The 18,909-nt window shown below is 41.3% G+C and overlaps 1 protein-coding gene across 1 annotated transcript in view; it reads right to left on the bottom strand.

Annotated features, from left to right (window-relative positions):
- Nucleotides 1-18,909, bottom strand: part of Dnah3 (dynein axonemal heavy chain 3) — a 163,945-nt gene that overhangs the window by 78,009 nt on the left and 67,027 nt on the right. Inside the window, exons 28-37 of the mRNA XM_035441306.1 lie at nt 18,576-18,774; nt 16,137-16,245; nt 15,823-15,936; nt 14,950-15,126; nt 11,776-11,867; nt 9,864-10,083; nt 8,592-8,726; nt 4,211-4,322; nt 2,174-2,415; nt 648-748 (exon numbers count right to left, since the gene is read on the bottom strand). Of these exons, the coding sequence (XP_035297197.1) occupies nt 648-748; nt 2,174-2,415; nt 4,211-4,322; nt 8,592-8,726; nt 9,864-10,083; nt 11,776-11,867; nt 14,950-15,126; nt 15,823-15,936; nt 16,137-16,245; nt 18,576-18,774 (1,501 nt within the window). The remainder of the gene's footprint in view (nt 1-647; nt 749-2,173; nt 2,416-4,210; nt 4,323-8,591; nt 8,727-9,863; nt 10,084-11,775; nt 11,868-14,949; nt 15,127-15,822; nt 15,937-16,136; nt 16,246-18,575; nt 18,775-18,909) is intronic.

Here is an 18,909-nt window from a genome sequence, read left to right as displayed (position 1 = left end):
CCACCTTCCTGTGGCCCTCTCTGCATCTTCACATGGGGGCCCACATGGGTGCATGCACACACATGTATGCACAGTCCTGCTCAAAGAACTATGAGATTCAAAATGAGACAAGCAAGGTGTATTACTAGCAGTTGTGCTTCTGTTTCCCTGTGTATAAAGTAGGGGTGATAACAGTCATCAAAGGGTGATTGTAATTAACATGAATGTAGTGACTGGCTTTTCAACCCTTCGCAGGAGCTTTATGAATGGTCGCTGTTGCTCTTTCAGTTTTCCTACCTTGACCTGTAGTAAGGGTACTGTGCTCAGCCAGGATTCTCAAAGCCTGGGTTTGATGTCTTGTGCAGGGATGGAGAGGGGAGGGGAAGGAAATGGAAGAGAAAGGAAGGACAGGGAAGGGAACTGATGGGAAGAATTTGCTGGGTTCCAGGCAAATCAAAGTTCTACTTCAGGACACATCAAACTCTTTTCAGAATTCTGGTTTGATATTAGACTTCCATGATGCATGTGTGCTTAGGACCAATTATGTAACAGTCAAAATGAACAACACATCGAATGGGTGATCACACCTGTGGACTTTTAGCACTCTCCCTCCCCACTTAAGGTGAGTGGACCCCCACCTCCACCCAGGTGCCAGAGCACCAGCTCACCTGCTCACGGTGGCAGGGGAGGCCTGCTCCAGGTCTGCTGGCTCAAATATCAGACTCATCTTGGGGCTCATCTGTATGATCTCGCCACTCATTAAACACAGCTGAAAATGCACAGGTTTGGGGGTGGTGCACAGGGTTAGATGTCCCACTCATCACACATGACTGAAAGTGCAAAGCGGGGGTCCACAGGGATAGATGCCCCACTCATTAAACACAGATGGAGGGTGAGGGCAGAGGGCAGGCTTAAATTTCATCTGCAAATGAAGGGTCCCAGTGGAGACAAAATTGACTCAATTTTGTAACACCTACTCATAGTAGGTGTTAAGAACCTACTATGTACCGGGTATCATTCTAAGTGCACAGGATAAGGCAGACAATAATTCCTGTCCTCTTGGGGTTGATAAGCAAATACAGAGTGACGAAAGCCCTCTGGTGAGACATGGGCAGATGTGCTGGGGAGTGTTGTCATGGTTGAAAGACTTGTAATTCTAGGCAAGGAAGACACACTGGATTGCAGCCTGAGGTAAACAGTGAGGTGTTATTAGTGCTTATGAAGTGTCTTGGTCTCTTTGTGTTATTATTATTTTAAATTTCACCTGAAGACAGCTCTCACTATGTTGCCCATGCTGGCTTTGAACTCACTCTTTAGCTCAGGCAGACCTTGAACTAGTCATCCTCCTGTTTCAGCCTCCTGAGTAGTTGGGATCACAGGTCAGTGCCATTAGGCACAAGTGAACATGGAATTTACCTGCATACCTTTAGCCTGTTTTGTTTGCTCATATCTCTGACAAACCACTGTTTTTGAACCTGCCACATGGTCTAGCCCATGACTGGGATGACAAGAATTGCTCCTTAAATCCCTTTTAGGATGGAAAGAGAGACTATCAGAGGACCCTCGTGGTTGGCAGGCACATCCTGGTAGCATGTAGTGAAGACTGACAGGTGAGCCTCAGAACATCCACTCAGGGCATAACTTGCCACTCGGCAACACAGACTCAAGTGAGACATTTAAATCAGGAGACAAAACCTGAGCCCTGGTGACTCATGGAAGAAGAGCAAATGGCAGCCATTCCTGTGGTTCATCCAATTTTGTTAAAAAAATTCTGTGTGTTCCTCAGTCCATGCCACTGTATATGTCACCAGAGAGGTCACAGCTATGGTAGAACTTATGACCAGCCAGTTTATGGCATCTCTAAATAACTAATAAAATAGACTCACATCTGTGACTGCAGCTGGACTTACTTGTTTAGAATCTCTGTGACTGTGGCTGTTTTCATACTATTTCTTTCTTTGTGGTGTTGGGGATGGAACCCAAGCTCTGTGAGGTAAGGCTCTGTCACTGAGCTACACCCCAAGCCTTTCTGTTTATATTTTAAATCTCAAAAAGCTTACTGACTACAAGTATAAATGGAAGCATAATTAATGAACTGATGATAACTATTGGGGGGGCATTTATCCTAGGGTAACAAATCCATGTTTTGTACAGTTTTAATTATCCATGAATAAGTGAATGACATGATAGCTACCTTTTTATTGTCATCCAGGACAGTGTTCATATTTTCAATCCAAACAGCATCCACTGGCCCATCAAATATAATCCATTTGCGGTCATCAGTTATAGAAGATGCTTGTTCTCTGAAAGCATTGGCTAGGACACCATCTGTCCACTCGTGGCTCACTGCATCAAAACAGCCATACAGCTGCCCCATTGTGATGGCCTTGGGGTTGATGATCTTGAACTCTACAGCAAACTCCTCCATCTGGTTGGCTGGGTGAGAAAGTCCGGCCCATTACAAAGGCTTTGGTGAGACCAGACATTAGACAGAAGACCACCAGATTGGTGAGTCTATAAAATGATGCTCAGCCTTTATAAAGACTGGGATATCTAAATAGATTAGGCCTCATACTGTGGGTTATCAGAACCATTAACTTGTAACCATACTTTCTTCTGAGTCTTATTTCAAAACTGGACAAATGTGAGATTCGTGACTAAAGGCATCTGACTTGACTGAGAAGAACTCAAACATTAAAGAAAAAAAAAAAAACCAATATTCCACTAGCTTTCCTTTTGTGCCTGGTGTCAGCCGCCCTTGGCCCTGGCCTGGGATGATGAAACCTTGACAGGTGAAATGATTCTGAGGAACCATCACTGTGTTTCTCCATCCAAAGGACTGGTTAAGCCCTGCAAGCCTCTCAACTGCTCTTAACTGACATTTGTCCCCGAGAAACAAGCACTACTGGTACCAGGAGCCAAGTGGCTGGCAGATGGCATAGCACCATCTATTTAATGACAGAAAGTGACATTTTTAAAATTTAAACTTATTTTACTTATTAAATTTTGGCTGTGGTAAAATGAGACATTCCTTCATCACCACTTGGAGCATGTACATAATCTTTCAAGGAAAAGTTGAAGCCCATAGGCCAATAAAGAACCAAAGACAAATGATGCAGGCTCCTCTCTCCTTAGTTCCCTTTCTTTTTAGAAAATCTATTTATTTATTTATTTATTTATTTATTTATTTATTTATTTAGTGTGTGTGTATGCCCCATGAGTGCAAGTACCCCCTAGAAGCCAGAAGAGGGCATCATGTCCCACAGAGCTGAAGTTACAAGAGGGTTGAGAGCAGCCAGACATGGGTGTTAGGAACCCAGTTGAGGTCCTCTGGAAAGGCCACAAACACTCTTAACCTCTGAGACTTCTCCTTAGCTCCTCTTTAGATTCATTCAAATACCAAAACTAGCACTGTGTTTAAATTTGAAATGCCCAAGTTATTTATTGGGACTGGAGAAATGGTCAATCCTCAAAGCAAAAGCTCATTATAGTTTATTAGAGAACAGTTTTACCTAGGTGGGGTGGTACATACCTACAATCTCAGCACTTGGGAGACTGAGGCAGGAGAATCATGAGTTTTAAGACAAGCCTGGGCTATAATGGTGAGATACAGCCTCAAAAAATGACATAAAAAATTAAAACTCCCAAATAAATAATAAGGAAAAGAAAACATTTATTTATTTATTTATTTATTTATTTATTTTTGACACAAGGTCTATTTTGTATATCTCACTGTCCTGGAACTCACTATGTAGACCTGGCTGGCTTCCAACTCAGAGATTGCCTGTCCCTGCCTGCTGAGTGCTGGTATTAAAAGCATGAGCCACCATGCCTGGCAAGAAAATATTTTTAAATGGAATCTAGGTCCTCTGGAAGAGTGAAAATCACTATTAACCACTGAGCCATCTCTCCAGTCCCAAAGAAAACCATTTTAGTTCAATTTCTTATATAAACTATGTGCAACATAGACATGCTTTTCAAAATTACATGTTTGCATATTCTACAGAAACAAACAAATGGAAGAAAAGAAACCCACAGTTTGGTGATAAAACATAACCTCTGCTTGTTACGTATATTTACCCACATTAGTGCTTCTCAACCTGTGCTCTGCTTTTAACTCATATATCAACACCCAAGCTGGCAAAGCTCATTGCCTGGCATTGTGTCCATAGAGTCAGACAACTGTCCAGGAAGTCCTGACCTCCCTGCAAGCCAAGGGGGCAAGCTTTACCTTCATGTAGTTCACCCAGAGCTGCAGCCAGAACTTTATAAGCTGATGTCTTGCCACCCATAGGATCTCCAACAATCATGTAGCCATGTCTTACCAGCATCATCTCATAGATCTGAGAAGAGAAATAATACAGGGTGTTAATTCTGGCACACTGCCCTGCACTACAACTGAGAGACCAATGAGAGGCAGATAGCAGATCTTCAAGATCACATTAACTCTTATGAGCTGCAGCCCTTTTAGTGGTCTATTGTTTAAATATGTCTTAGTTAAATATAGATGTTCCTTAGATTGCCTACTAGATTGGAGGTGCTATTTGTCCTTCACCTGTTTATATGCTAATTATCACTTGATTGCTCAGATGAGTCCCCTGAATACATCCAGCCCCTGGTGGAAGGAGAGAACCAACTTTTGAAAATTATCCTCTGGGACCCCAAGAGAGACATATACCAGTCTGCCTAGGAAGGGGAAAAAGACAGGATCTCCTGAGTAAATTGGGAGTGTAGGGGCGGGGGGGGGAGGGGGGAGGGGAGGGCGGAGGGAAGAGGAGCAGAGGGAAAATGTATAGCTCAATTTAAAAAAATTCAATAAAAGGAAAGAAATGTGAAAAAAGAAAATTGTCCTCTGACTTCAATACTGGCATGCCAATTTACAAACAAAAATAATAGACTCATATTTGGGCATACTATAATAATTTAATACAGAATTTGTATTGACCAAATCAGGTGATTACATTCCTATTTCCCAAGACATAGATTAATTATTTTTATGAGCTCATTAGAATTAAGAACTAGATGGTGGCCACTAGAGGTAGGAAGGGGAGTGGAGAGTGTGGGGATGTAGAGAGGTTAGATTACTGATGCCCAAAAAATTAGGCTGGAAGAATTAGCTATAGTGTTTTATAGTAGAACAGGGCAATTATGATTCACAATATTTTATTTCTGATGAATATATGTACACGTACACCCATATTAATAATTTATTGGATATGGCATTTACTTTTAAAGAGGAAAAGGAAATGGGGATCTTTTAGCAACTGCATTATCTTTATATATATATATATATATATATATATATATTTATATTTATATAAAAAAGACCAATAATAGCAGTATGTTATGCATCAATAGCAGCAACAGCTTTTCCAGGTGCAACTGCATTTTCTATTGGAAATTTTTCAATCAGAAGGTCTATGTACTGTTCTGACCTGACTGGGGCTCTCAGTTGATAAAACTGTATTTTCTGAGCTAGGCTCCAACATACCAATTACATTCCATGTGAATCTAACCCCTCCCCTTTCGTACAATAGTGGTTTGAATGAGAATGTCCTCTATAGACTATGGCATTTAAACACTTGGTCCCCAGTTGATGAAGCTGATTGGGGTGTGGGGGGGTATGTCACTGGAGGTGGCTTTGATAGTTCAACCTCTTTGCTTAGTGCTCGTGGTTGACAAGTAAAATCTCTGTCTGCTCCTTTGTCCTGCTGCCAGGCCTGCTGCCGTCTGCTACATCTCCCCACCATGATGGACTCTCATCCCTCCAGAATTGTTAAGCCCACAAAATTCCTTCTTCTACCAGTTACTTTATCACAGCAACAGAAAAGTAATTAATTCAAGTATCAACAGCAGTTTTCATAGAAGGCCATTTTTTTTTTTTTACATTTCCTGATCCTCCCTTTCTGCCTGTGACAAGTAGCTCATATATCTGAACTACAAACACTCCAGTCATTTTTTATTTATGTGAAAAAATGTCCTCTTTAGATAGTGAGCCCATCAGAGAAAAGAGACACGGGAAGCTTTTTATCTTAAAGATCAAGTTCTCATTATTTTTCACCTTGGAGGTGAGCAACAAGGAGAATCAAAGAAGGCAATAATAGTGAGAGTGGTAGAAGAGGAAAATGTACACCAGCAAATATTTATTGAGCATCTACTGGATGACGGGCATGGCTCTAGGTGCTGTAGACAGAGAAAGAATGAAACAACAAATTCTCAGCCATCAAGAAAGCTTTAAGGGTAGGTAGATTTGAGAGACATTTAAGTGAATAGAGGTGAAAACAGAACAGAAGGCATTAATGACTCAATAGCCTCTTGCCTTCCCGGAAATTACTATGAAGTTATCAAGATACACAAAGACAAGTAATTCTACATACTTTGTTTTAGAAGATATAACTTTAGTTTTGAAAATCAGCATTAAACTACATAAAAGTTTATCCATATGTCTGCAAATTATTTTGGAATACTTTAAGAGTAAGATGGATGGATGGATGGATGGATGGATGGATGGATGGATGGATAGATGTATGAGTGGATATACAGCTGAATGGATGGATAAACAGATGGATGATAATGTGGGTGGCTGGATAAGTGGGTATATGATTGGATGGATGGACAGATGGAGAGTTAGATGGATGGATGAATGGATATATGTATGGTTGAATAATGAATGGCTGGGTGGATGTATGGATGAATGGATACATGCTTGGGTAGATGGATGGATGATAATGGATGAGAATAAAATAAGTATTATAAAAGGTTCATTGTAAAATCTAGATGGGTGGGGGTATTTTATTAGTAATTCTTTTCATTTTTTGAAGTTTAGAATATTTCATAATAAAATATTGGAAATAAAGGCCCAGGCCTAGTGAAAAGGATAGTCCACCAAAATGAATTCAGATTCAACATCAGATTAAATGAAATCTTTAAAAAATGAGCTCAAGTGGTGGTAAACTGAGGAGAAAAATTGTTACAAGAAGTCAATCTGGTCTCAGAGTCTATAGAATTGGGTCCTACTTTGACCTTTGCTTCATCTAATGTCACTTGAGAAATGACAAAACTGATGAAGCTGATGATGACTGAGGAGATGATACAAATAGAGTTCCATGCACTGTCCAGTGCTTTGCATACATACTCTCTCAAACTTCTTTAGGGAAGCTTCTTCTCCTTCCATTTCACAGATGAGAAAACTGAGACCCAGAGAGGTGAAATAATTTACCTCAGATCCCATGGGAATGAGATTTGAACCTGAGTCCATATAATACCAAATGCAGTTCCTCTCTGGACCTCAGTGCTCTTTCGAGGTCTAGATTAGATGGTATTTGTGGTCTCTGTGACTCTAATCTGTGAGTCTGCAAAGAAAGAACATTTGGGGCATGTTCCATTGAATTTATTATTACAAGTTATAAGTCAGATTTACTTAGAGATTGGTCCCAGAAGGGAACATCAGGACTAGCATGAAGCTTCATGGAGGCTCCTCAAGGTCTGGGCCAAGGAGAGTCTATGATTTCTGTGGCCTACTGATAGTACACTCCTAGCTAATGATGATGTGATGTGAAGGGTGGGGCTTACTTTGTCTCCATTTGGTCTAGGTTTTATCTCTGTCATTGCTTCTGAATTGGAAGAGAGCAATCCAAATGTTGAGACTTTGGTGTGTGTATGGTGTTATGTATTTGTTCACCTGTGTGGACAAGTAAGTGGAGGCCAGAGACTGACATTGTATGTATTCTAGTGCCCTCCATTATTTTGGGGTATCTTTTGGAAACAGAAGTTCCCTTATTGAGACAGACAGCTGCTAGTGGCTCCAAGGTCCACTCATCTCTAGCAGCTCACCACCACTGCTGATGTTACGGATGTTTGCTGCTGGGTCTGGTTTTTACAGGGGTGCTGGGGAACAGAACTCTGCTCCTTAGGCTTGTGCAGCAGCACTTCACCCACAGAATTGCCTCCTCAGTCCCAACTTCAAACATTTATGGAGCCATTTGGAGAGCAGAACTCTTTCTCCTCTGTGACAAAATAAATTCTGAGACTATTGGGGTAGAAGGTGACAACTAAAAATGAAGATTAAATACAGGGAGGGAGGCTGGGCTCACAGACCAAGAGCAATATTCCCAGTGCAGTTACCCAGAAACCTGGATCCACTGTGCCTAAGGCTAACACATTCCTGTGCTTTTCAGGTTAGGTGAGTAAATCCCACTTTGAAGGCCAAGGAAGTCTGAGTTGGAATTGTGTATCCAGAGTGATGAAAACCTCAGTGTTTCCACAGGCATTTCCCAAGAAGATGGCCATAGGACAAGTGCTGGCATTTATTTTATTTTGTTTTGTTGTTGTTATTGTTTTGAGACAGAGACAGTCTCACTCTTGTAGCCCAGGCTGGCCTCCTGGGGATTACACATGCACACCATCACATGCCTAGGTAAAACAGTGGATTGTAAATTTTATCTTATAGGAACAAAAAGCTAATGGTATGATAGATTGTCAAATGGGTCTTTTAGCTCCTTTGCTACTTAGGCCTTTATGGTTGTTAGTCCATCTCACATCTGCCCGAGGACTTTCTCATTCCTGACTCCAGTGGACAGTGGTACAGTTCCACTTGGGCGCAAGAAACTAACCTGGATGATCTTCCCAATAAACCAAGGCACTGGCTGCAGCTTCATCTTTCTGATGTTGCTTTCCAGCACTTCCAGGAAAACTTCATAGTCTGGCGTTGGAAGAACAACTCCAGGAAACAGATCTGAGATAATTCCCTGTCATAGGAGGATTCAAAAGAAGGGGAGGGGGATCCGATAGGTTAGCTCACCTTTCCTAAAAGGAGATCTACAAACAGAAGAAATATTAGAGAATTTGCTAAGCTTGTTTTTTCCTGGACTTAAAATGCCAAGTCTTTGTATCAGGATTTCCCTCCTGAATAATTTTAGAAGCCAGAAAAGATTTAGTAGGCCCATACTACTGTTTTTCTAGTCAAGACACAGACTAACAAGTTGATTTATGCCTTTATGGTGCTCACAGCCTGATAAGGAAGAGAGGCCTTAAATTAGTTATAAAAGAAACTAATTCCATTAGATAAAAGCCATGGCCTAGACCTAAAGCAAATTGTGAAGACATTTTTATTAAATTTTAGAACTAAATAGGGATTTTTGCTTTTTTACTATTAATAACATGGAGAGGTTGGGCAAAGGGTGTGATGGGGTGGGCACCAGTCTCAGTCACCGAAGTGCTTGCTGTGAAAGCATTAGGGCCTGGTTTGGATCCTGAACACTCATGTAAAAAGCTAGGTGTGGGGACAGGTGCCAGTAATCCAAGCTCTGAGAAGGCAGAGACTGGTGGGGTCTTGGAGCTCACTGGCCAGACAATCTAGCTGATTTGGTAAGCTCCAGGTTCAATGAGAAATCTTCTCTTCAAAAATAAGGTGGAAGGCCCCTCATGGCTGTTCAGACCTTGAATCTCAGAATGGGAGGCAGAGGCAGGCAGATCTCTGTGACACTGAGGCTAGGATGGTCTATACAGTGAGTTCCAGGCCAGCTAGAGCTACACAGTGAGAACGGGTCTTAAAAAAGATGGAGAGCAATAGACAATGGCACCAGAAATGAAACTCTAGTCTACATGCACTGACATTCTTTCTCTCTCTCCTCTCCTCTCCTCTCCTCTCCTCTCCTCTCCTCTCCTCTCCTCTCCTCTCCTCTCCTCTCCTCTCCTCTCCTCTCTCTCCTCTCCTCTCCTCTCTCTCTCTCTCTCCTCTCCTCTCTCTCTCTCTCTCTCTCTCTCTCTCTCTCTCTCTCTCTCTCTCTCTCAAGTAGGATGGCTGGAAAGAGAAAGGTTGCAAGAGGTGGCAGATGTGGGAAGATGCAGATGAAAATATTTCATTCGAAGTTGAGCTTGAGTACCTGAAACAGGGGGACATCTTGAGCCAAGAACTTGGCCAGGTTGACATCCAGCAAGGCCCGGAGCAGCAAAACACTTTCATTTTCCTCAGGGTACTTAAGTTTCAGATTGCCTGCAGCTGTGAGCACAGACTTGACAGCCCGCATGCCATAGTCATAGTGATGCTGGGATGAGAGTTGCTCAGAGCACAGGCGGTAGGTGGCGACAATCTTCTGGGCAAGACTGTACAAGGGCAAAGACATGTCTTCAGTCCTCATTGCAGCCCCTTCAGAAACTAGGCTTGCCCGTGGGCTTAGTGAGCAAGTCTTCTTACCAAAGCCAGCATAGCTAACTAAGGAAACACAACTCTCTACAACTCTCTTTCAAAGATAGGATGAAAGCAAGCAAGCAGATATATCCAACATACACTCTAAGTGAAGTCACATTATATGCTTCGTGTGTGTATGAATGCATGTGTACTCATGCAGGCACACACAAGTTTGAAATAATGCATTAAACTATTAACAGTGTCACTCCCTGAAGAGTAAAAGTAAGGTTTACTGGGGGAAAATTACCTTTTCCACTTCTGTGACATTACAATATTGTGTGATACCTGGTTTGATTTTTAATTCAAGAAAGCTAATTCAAAAGTGTAATATACACATCATATTATGCACAAACGTGCATGCATGTCTATTTCTTAGTCTTTCTGGACACAAGGCTGAGACCCACATTTCTTAGACTGCATATAGCTAGAGTGCTGGGTGAACAAGTGATATAAGTCATGATATATGTCAGATCCAGGCTGGCCCATAAAACCCTCCTCCATGAGATATCCCATGCCATATGTTGTAGCCATGTGTAAGTATTCCAGTTTCCTGACCCATCCACTAAGGGACAATCTCCTGACTAGAACTATCCATTTGGCATTTTGAGTGAGTGTAAAGAAAACATTTGTCATGCTGTACCATTGGGATTAGAGCATCAGGGTTGCCCTAACTAATACAATTAGGCACATTGCTCTTGTAATGATTCCCGTTAGAAAATGGATTCAGTCTTAAAAACAGAGACTCATGTTGTTCACACTTTAGCACAAGGCTTAGCATTAGGCAGATGGTGAACTGAGTAGTCAAACCAATGTGATCCAGGTTTACAGTTAGGGAAAAAATAACTCTGTAGTTCAGAGGAAGCCTCTTGCCAAGGAAGGGTGATATAAGTTTTATGAAATTTTCTCTTAGGTTACAAATAAGGAACACATATACACTCCCCTGAAGAGATATTTATTGCAACAACGAAATCTATTGATTACAGGAATGACAACAACAAAACAAAACAACAAAAAACACAAAAACAAAAAATGTAAAATTTGGACTGGGTCAATATAAGACATTTTGCAATGATGATTCCCAATTCTTTGTGTGTGTGCTGCTGTGAGTATATGCTATCATACATAAAGACATCAATCATTGTGTGTTTTTGGAAAACTGGGATATGCTTGAATCACAAATAACACCATTAATTGGAGTAAATAAATGTCATATTGCTAACAATTTAACTAAATTGTCAAATTCATTAAGTGACACTATATTTTTCTTGGCATCTTTGGAATCATTTCATGTGTTATATTGTTTTAAGCCATTAGTAATATGGGGTTAGATGTGTAACTGTGAGGGGTGGGAAGGATATGAGTGGCTACAGTTTTTACAGTGTCTGGATGTATAGAGCAGAGAAGAGCTCCTTTCAGGGGTATCTGGGCCGTATCTCAGTCAGGAATGGGGCCAGGACCAAAGTCAGGGCTACATGTTCTCAAATCAGCTAAAATAAAGTTTCTTGAGTTTTTATTCTTTCTTCCCAATGATCTACCTTGAATCTACTTCACAAAGAAGTTTCTCTTTAAAGGCATCTAGGACACACTGGAAAACAAATGTAACATACCTCCTGGAGTCCAGAAAGCCCATAGAATAGAGGGAGATTTCTCCAATGAGAGCGTAATCTGGTACCATCATGGCCACTGTTCGGAACAAGGCCTGGAAAAGAAATAACAAATTAGAGCCCAAGCACACAAAATGAATACTTAGAGGAGGCACATCTAAGAGACAAAGAAAAGTCATGTGATCATCCAGTCAACCCACTGACAACCAAGGGAAGGAGGGCCAGAGGACAAGTTAGTGCAGACTGACTTTGCCTAAGTTACATGCTATCACATTGGGTCGCTCAGAGCTGCATGGAAGGTTCTAGAAGCTGGTTTTACAATACTTCACTCTGTGTCAAATGAGGACATCTTATAGCATCACTCAACTTTCCAGGATTCAGTAGGACAGCAGATGCCATTTAGGAATGCAAGACCAGTATGCAACATGAGAATTCTGAAATCAGGCAAGAGCAGATCTGATTCCTGGTTCTCTAGCACCATGTCTGCCTGCATGGGAAAGTTACATAATCTGAAACTTCAGTACTTTTTCATCAAAATGAACTAGTAGCTTTAGCCCTTTGTAGAAATACCCTGAGAACAAATGATCCAATATTAGTGAAATGTTCACAAACAAATGTGGCCCATTGTGATGGTTTGAAAGAAAATGGTCTCCAAAGGGAGTGGCATTATTAGGAGGTGTGGTCTTGTTGGAGTAGATGTAGTCCTGTTCTAGGAAGTGTGTTACTGTGGAAGCAGCATTTAAGGTCTCCTACATAGCTCAAGCCATGCCCAGTATCTCAGTTTACTTCCTGTTACCTGCTGATCAAGATGTAAGAACTCTTAGTTCCTTCTCCAGCACCATGTCTGCCTGCATGCCACTTTGCTTCCTGCCATGTTGATAACTGATGAAACCTTGAATCTACTGTAAGTGAGCCACCACAATTAAATGTTTCCTTCTATAAGAGTTGCCATGGTCATGGTGTCTCTTCACAAGGATAGAAACCCTAACTAAGACACCCATAGTTAGTAATCAATGAGCAACAGAATTAGAATTTAGAGGAGAAGGGACTTGCCTCACTTTTACAGTTAGCTAGCTGGAGAGCCAAGACTAACATGGGTTTCCTCACACCATTGCTTCCTACTTCCTGTAATGTCTGTCTCATGAGAGCCTCGAGTACAGCTTTAACATGACTATTGGCTAGGGCGAGTTCAAAGAGTGGTTACAACAACTGGGTTATAAAAAAGTGACGTGGGAGTCCAAATTCAAGTTTGACACTCACTAGCCTATGTCAATTAACCTAGACAGCTCTTTGTAGAGGGGATCTCAATTTAAAAATTGCCTATATTTAAAAATTGGCCTATGGGCATGTGTCTGAAGGCATTTTCTTGATTTCTGATTGATATGGAAGGGCCCAGCTCACAATGAGAGTACCTTCTTTAGCCTGACATATAAAAGAAAGGTATCTGAGTAAGTCAGGAAGGCCAGTAAGTAGGATTCCTCATATGGTTTCTGCCCCTAGGTTCTAGCTTAAAATTTTGCCCTGACTTCCCTCAAATAAAGACCATGATTTTTATGTATAAGGTAAATAAGTCCTTTCCTATCTATCTTAGTTAGGGCTTCAATCACTGTGAAGAGACACCATGGCCATGGCAACTCTTACAAAGGAAAAACATTTAATTATAGTGGCTAACTTACAGTTCAGAGGTATAATCCATCATCATTATGGCAGGAAGCAAGGCAGTATGCAGGCAGACATGGTGCTAGAGAAGGAGATGAGAGTTCTTACATCTTGACTTGCAACAGGAAGTGGTCTGTCTCACTGGGCGTGGCTTGAGTATATACGAAACCTTAAAGCCTGCCTCCACAGCAACACATTTCCTCCAACAAGGCCACACCTACTTCAGTAAGGCTAGACCTCCTCATAGTGCCACACCCTTTGGAGGCCATTTTCTTCCAAACCACCATACTCCTCCAAGTTGCTTTGGTCAATGTTTTATTGCAGCAAAAAGAAAGCAAAAGGACATCAACCTACAGAGGAGGAGCACTTGAAAGATCTTCTTGCCCATTTTCTACCCTGAGAGAAAAGTGGTCTATCTGAACAAGATTGCCTGGATACTAATCACAGTGTATTTCTAGCCGGTAGAGCAACAGGTACTAAAGTCGGTGATGAGGGTGTGGCCATCTCTCTATTATCATTTTTCCCTAAGGGGGTGGAGAAATCCATAAAGAAGCAGGTTTAGAAGTCTCTCTGGTCATGCTTTTTGGTTGTGAGTCTAGCCTTTAATGGCTGAGCCATCAATATAGCCCTCTGGTCACTCTTTTTAAGCAACTGAGTGGCAGACGTTCTTTCCATAGAAGACCTAAACATCTTATATCCTTTGGATTTGTGCTTCCATGAAAACAGCATCTCAAGGTCATGTAGGGTCGCCTTTCACTGAAGAGAGCCTATTTGTCTTTCTTCCATTTCTGAGTCACTTTCCTTCCACTAGCAGTAGGGCCTGTGGATGTTACAGTGGTTGTAGCTCAGGCCAGATCAACAAGAGCTGCTGAGGACACATACTCTTGCTTTTTCTCTAGTGGGACAAAACAGTATGTTTTAGAAAGGAAATGACTTGGGCCTTACCAGGTTAATAATAAAGGAGGTTGATCAATATGGTTCTTTTTAGGTTTGACAAAGAGTTCTCTACACTGAAATTTGGTGTTCTTTCATAAGTAGATGATCTTTGTATGACCCTTAGTAATTGTCTTTTTGCCATAAGCCAAGATGTAAAAATTAGATTACTTCATGTAAGGGTACTAAATTTTCTATCCTCCCCTGGAAGAAAACAATGAAATGCAACAACTCCTTCTTGGCAATATTAGGTTGGATATAAGAGATTTATGTTGCCTTAGCATTCACCACTCTCTACCATGCCTAGCTGACTTCTGTTTATATCAGCTGTCTGATCTCTATAGATAACTGAAACATTTGACTCTTATTCTACCTTCACTGCTATTCATTGTCATTTAGCTTTATTTATCTGTCCTTCCTTACTGTAAGACCTTGATGGGGAGATGTTCCTGGACCAAATATCTTATCACTGGAAATATTAGCTATTTCTACTATCGGGCTATCAATGAGTATTTAGGAGTATACTTCTAGAAGCTTCTACACTATAAATACATCTATGCTACATAGATCAATATCAACACTTACCTTGAGGTTATCTGGCAGCTCAGCCCTGCCAGCATATCCAGGGTTCATGGTGATGAAGACGGCACAGGTTGGGTTCAGTGAAAGCTCAGTGCCTTCAAAGATGAACATCTTCAGTTTCCGGATAATGGCTTGTTGGATGCTGAGAATCTGCTGGGCTACCACTGACAGTACTTCCACCTGCAGAGATAATGCCCAGCTGAGATGTGCTCAGCCAGCATCCCCTCTCACTCAGCAAGGAAGGACCTCAGCTACTTGAGAACTAGGCCTTTATGCTCAAAATGGGGAGCATGATTTGGGGCTTTGGCAAAGAAAAGGAAAGCAATATGTGCTTGTGTATGGTCATGTGTATGTGTGGTGTGGTGTATGTGGGCAAGATATTTCCACAGCACTTTATCTTAGCTTGACACCTAAGAGGCATTCACTGTCCACCAGTTCAAATCGCATGCTTTTATTTCTGATTTCAACTCTATCTAAATAGAATCAATCACATGCTTTTTGGTTATGTGTCTTTTTAAATATTTTATCTCTACTGTAGACTTCTATCACATTCTGCTTGTTTAATTTTTATTTGAGTTGCAACCATTTAAGAGATCATCTCTTATGAATCTTTGCCCCATGAACTTATGCAGTTACTGACACATACTAGCTGCCCTAAATTAACTTCTGAAGGAATCAATGAATGGATGAATATGATAGGGAGATTGGGTGTGTTTAAAGTACACATGCTTTCTCTGTGCAACTATTTATGTTTAGTATATAAGTACCTACTCCATGCAAGGGCCTTAGAGAAAACACACTCTAAGAGTTGAGAACTCAGAAAAAAAGCCCCTCCATGTCCGACCGCTTAGTTATATCCCCTAGAAGGAGAGTTACCTCAATCCTATTGAATTCATCAAAACAGGCCCATGCTCCAGCTTGGGCCAGCCCCTTGAAGAACTTCCCCATGGCTTTGTAATCCAAACCGTCAGAGCAGTTGAAGACCACACACTACAAAGAGGGAGGATTCCGGATAAATTTCCTCATAGCTGAGTAATCAGAAACATAAGCCAGGAGCAAGGCTCCTCACTCATTCTACCAAATGCACTGGGGTCCCACTTTGCCCATTAGGCTAAATTGTCTTGAACTTCTTTGTTCCTGGGATCCAGAGAGGTAGAAAGAGAGGGTAGAGATTGGTGGCACTCCCATACCTGTTTGGCCAAAGCTTTAGCCAGATCTTTGGTAGTCTCTGTCTTGCCTGTCCCTGCTGGACCCTCTGGAGCACCTCCAAGGTTCAACTTCAATGCTCCCATTAGAGTCCTAAAAGGAAAAACAAAACAAGACAGAAACTCGGTGTGCAAATCCTGAGATACAATCCTGGGTTTTGTTTATTTTGAATTCTGCAAATAGATGTCCCCTTCAATTATATGATCAATAAATCATCATTGTAGAAAATCAGTCTTACTCGGCATTGTAATTTCAGAGCCTAGTATAGCACTTGGTGCATGGCAGAGGCCACTTATTCGCAGTTGCCTGAAAGAATGACTGAATGGATAGTGAATGGATAGTGGGATGCTTGGGTGGATCTAAATGAACCAAATAGAGATGAAAACTGCTCCAATCCTACATTCCAAAGCTCACCAACACTGATGGAATGGAGACAACAAACACATGTATCCCATTGGAGTATGACCTGAGCTTAGGAACCACATCTTAATTTAATTCATACCCTCAGTGAAAGAACACTGGCAGGTGCAAGGCAGATGTTACAAATGAATGATGTGCATACTGGTCCCAAAGTCCTTGAGATAAGTGTAACTTCAGAGACATAATAACTTGTTATTTTCTGAACTTGTCTCCACAGCTCTAATTAGATTTAGGGTTGGCTGATGTCATTCATGCTGCACAGGCACATTCAGGACATGACTGTTCTTCATGGCCATAGTTAATAATAGTGTATGGCAGTCAGGACTTTTGATGAATAAGTAGATTATAACTGCTCCCAGCACAGGGGAGCATGGATGGTTATGTCAGATGACGGACATTTGTTCTACTGTCATAATCACTCTGCTCTGTGTGTCATTTATAATATCATGCTGAAGATCTGAAGACTGTGCAATAGATTGTATTTCTAAAAGGAAATTGCTGGATAATGAACAGAACAAATGAATGATGAATTAAAATCAGAAAACAATGACTTGCTAATAAATAGGCAACTGAATAGACTGGACAGTTCTGAAAAGAGGTACAAATGTCAAATAAAAGGGGGATGGGATCAGAGCCTTTAGTCATTAAGGAAGCCCAAACTCACTCAAGTCAGAATGGCTGTCTTCAAGAAACCAAACAATAACACATGCTGGCAAGGACAAGTGTGGAAGAGTGGGGGATTTAACATTTGTACACTATTGGTAGGAAATGCTAAATCTGTGCAGCACTCTGGAAATAAGAAGAAAGGATCCTCAAAAAAACTGGAAAAAGTACTACTGTATCATTGAGCTATAGCACTGCTAGGTATACCTGAAGGAATTGAAGCCAGTGAACCTCAGAGATATTTGTACATCCATGTTTATTGTGATACTATTTATAGAACAAAGTTAGAAATCAGCAGAGGTGTTCATCAATAGACGAATAGATAAAGAAATGCAGTATATATAACAAAATAAAATTTTATTTAGTCCTAGATAAGAGAGAAAGTTTCTCAATTGTAGGAAAATGAATGGAGATGGAGATTATCATGTTAAGCAAAATAAGCCAGATTCAGAAAAACAAAACCATGTTTTCTCCCATGTGTGGAATTTAGGAGAAAAAAAGACAAAAAAAAGGTGACTACTTAGGAAGAGGAGAGGGGTCAGTGGAGAGACAAGACAGAGTGCTTGTAAATACAGCATATTCTTGCTTGAAAATTAACAAAATCCATTGTACTCTATAATTAATATATGCTAATAAAAAGAAAATGCATGATGGGAAAATTTTGAAGACTCTTAGAGAATAATACTTTGAAGTATTTGTACAATCTAGATTTGTATATAAGGAAAAAATGCAACAACACAGAAAATCTGAGTATAACAACATTGGAAAGTTAATAAAATGCAGGGACCTAATGTCAGGATTTGTAAGGAAAGTGGTCAGGCACTGTGCTAAGTAAAGAGAAACTCCTTCTCTCTGTTGGACTGGATGCAGAGCCTTGAGATGCCCTGCCTGGGGTCTTATTGGTTTTAATTTTTGCAGTGCTGGGAATGGAACTTAGGGCCTTGCCTGTTTGCTAGTCAAATGTTTTCTCTCAGAGCCACATCCCCAGCCCTGCTTGTCTGTGTCTTGACCTTCACAGTCTATCCAATGATTGTGGGCTCTCCAGGTACCACACTAGGTTTTGCTGTTGGTGAGCTTTCTAATTAAGCATCACTGACTATCTCACTCATATACCAGTATTCTGCTAATCAGTTCCAATATACTTGTCCATACTGGGATTCCCACTGGGTTCCCATTCCCAGCCAGTTCCATTTGTGGTTGGTGTTAACAACTAAGGGCAAACTTCTGCAATGTAAGAGTGAAACACAGAGGCAACAAACCCAAGACACATCATGACCTGCCCAGTGCCTTTCCCTTCTAAATTCTCTCCCATCCTCTCAGCTCCGGGCTCCAGAGCTTACCTGTAGCAGCGGTCTGTGAGAGGAGTGATCACCAGCCTAGGGGAGTTGCCCAGGTACTCGTAGCCATACAAGGCTTCTGTGGTTATCATCTGCACATGAACGTGCTTTCCCTCCCAGTAGTACCGCAGCTGTGAAATCCACTGGAAATCATTTAGACTGTTGACCTGATCCTTCGCCAGCTTGGCCACCACATCACGGGCTAATGGGACACCATGTAGAGACATACACAGATGGTGTCATTAGAATTACCTATCCTCACAGACTCCTTAGACAGGTCCTCAGTCTCTATACTCTATTTCAGGTTCTAACATCTTCTTGGCCTACTTCTGGTCTG

This window comes from Cricetulus griseus, chromosome 3, assembly GCF_003668045.3.
Source record: "Cricetulus griseus strain 17A/GY chromosome 3, alternate assembly CriGri-PICRH-1.0, whole genome shotgun sequence".
NCBI classification, from domain to species: domain Eukaryota; kingdom Metazoa; phylum Chordata; class Mammalia; order Rodentia; family Cricetidae; genus Cricetulus; species Cricetulus griseus.
Note: the sequence above shows the minus strand (reverse complement) of the source record. Positions and strands in the feature narration are given on the sequence as shown.